A 1715-nucleotide genomic window follows, 5' to 3' on the forward strand; every position below is an offset into this window, starting at 1 on the left:
AAACAAAAGCGTCTTCAGACTAGACTAAAATCTCCACAAAACTTGAAGAACAGTTTGTGGTCAGACCTGTAATTTGTAAAGTGCAGTTTAGCCTGTGCATTAGAAATATGTTTGCATCCTTCAGGAGTTGGGGTTTGGTTAAATGAAGTGTATGATTCTTGCCATAAATGTTTCACTTCCTCAAACTCAAAGTTTTCTGTATATTCAGACTTCCATATTACTTAGCAATACCATCTGTGTTTGAGTCCAGCCATCAGATGGTGAGGCTGCCCAAATGAGCTCTCTGGCCTCCGGATTTCCTTAAGAGATGTTGATCCCCTTATTTACTACATTTACCTAAAGTGATCAGGCAAACAAGTCATCCTTTACTAGAGACACAGGTAGAAGAACCTTCTTTATGAACATGGTTTGGTTTGCAATTGTCCATTTAAAAAAAAAAAGATTTTAGAGGTTAAATCAAAACACAAAGGGCATGCCTTTGTGTTTTGAGAAAGAAGAGGAGTTAAGGGGGAAGCGGTAGGATGCAGATGAGAGAAGAGACTCTTAACAGATAATGATTGCTTTGTATGGGACAGCCAATAGACTGAACCCGCTCTTGTTCTGGTAGCCATAGCCCAAAAGACCAAGGTAATCTGAATAGAAATCATAACAACTCCTCAAGCAGACACCAAATGTACTCACCTTAGGAAAGAATTCAGCGTTGTGTTTTCTTGATAGAGTAGTTTAACCAAAACATCTGTCATTACATTTTTCACATCAGACTTTATCCTTTGTTCTGTTATTAAAACAAATAAGAGAAAAAATACATTTGACCTGGCTTTCACACAGTGATAACACATTTCATAAATCAGACAAAGTTTTGAATATTGACAACAAATGCATCATAAACTGTGAGGTGAGAGTGGTTTAACACTGAGTTCTGCATGCGATCATCTGAACAAGATGCTGTTCCTGCTATCTCTGTCTGAGCTTGCTCACATTCCTGTGGTTTGAAGTTTCTGTTATTTTGTTTTGCATTAGATGTGTTTCTAAACAACATACACCTCTAATTTATTCACGATCACAGTACTAGTTATGAATCATCCAACAAAAATAATTAAATTTGCAACTGACATCTGCAAATTAACATCTGCAGTAAAATTAACTCAATTTTAATGCTTTGTAAGTTGGATTGTGACAGCCTTTTATCCTCTTTATTGCCTGTTATCATGTTTTTGAAGAATTACCTGGCAAGGATGGTGACATACTCCTGCGAAACCGTTTTGCTGTTGGTTCCCTTTTGTTTAACTCCTCCTGATCCAGCTTTCGCTTTCCTTTTTTTGAAAAGAGAAAATGTGTGGATTTCTAAGTCGGATTTGCTTTTGCAACAAGTTACATATGTAAGAAACATGTAAGAAACTGTAATTCTCACCTGCATCACTTGTGGATGGCTGTACCTGAGAATGAACATATTTATTTAACTATCTTCACATAATGTAATGGGAAAAACACTTTTTAAGCTTTTGTAATGTAGCAACTAATTCACCCCTTAGTAGACAGTAAAGAGAGATTTAGTATCTCTAGCAAAATTGTTAAAAGCTGATCACTGAATCATAATTACAGTTAAAAGGTAGAAGTCTCAACAACTGTTATGTGCTTCGGGCACATTGTGATGGTTTTTGTCTATGTTTTCTTTGTTTTCTTATAGACTTTAGTTGAATGACCTTTTGTTAATA

The 1715-nt window shown here is 35.9% G+C and overlaps 1 protein-coding gene across 1 annotated transcript in view; it reads right to left on the minus strand.

The window, feature by feature from the left end:
- LOC103152555 (nuclear GTPase SLIP-GC-like) overlaps positions 1 to 1694 on the minus strand; it is a 10381-nt gene extending 8687 nt beyond the window's left edge. Inside the window, exons 1-3 of the mRNA XM_016661183.1 lie at positions 1412 to 1694; positions 1227 to 1313; positions 682 to 775 (exon numbers count right to left, since the gene is read on the minus strand). Coding sequence (XP_016516669.1) covers positions 682 to 775; positions 1227 to 1245 — 113 coding nt within the window. The 5' untranslated portion in view covers positions 1246 to 1313; positions 1412 to 1694. The remainder of the gene's footprint in view (positions 1 to 681; positions 776 to 1226; positions 1314 to 1411) is intronic.
- Positions 1695 to 1715: the final 21 nt, after the last annotated feature.

This window comes from Poecilia formosa, unplaced genomic scaffold, assembly GCF_000485575.1.
Source record: "Poecilia formosa unplaced genomic scaffold, Poecilia_formosa-5.1.2 Scaffold317, whole genome shotgun sequence".
Taxonomy (NCBI): domain Eukaryota; kingdom Metazoa; phylum Chordata; class Actinopteri; order Cyprinodontiformes; family Poeciliidae; genus Poecilia; species Poecilia formosa.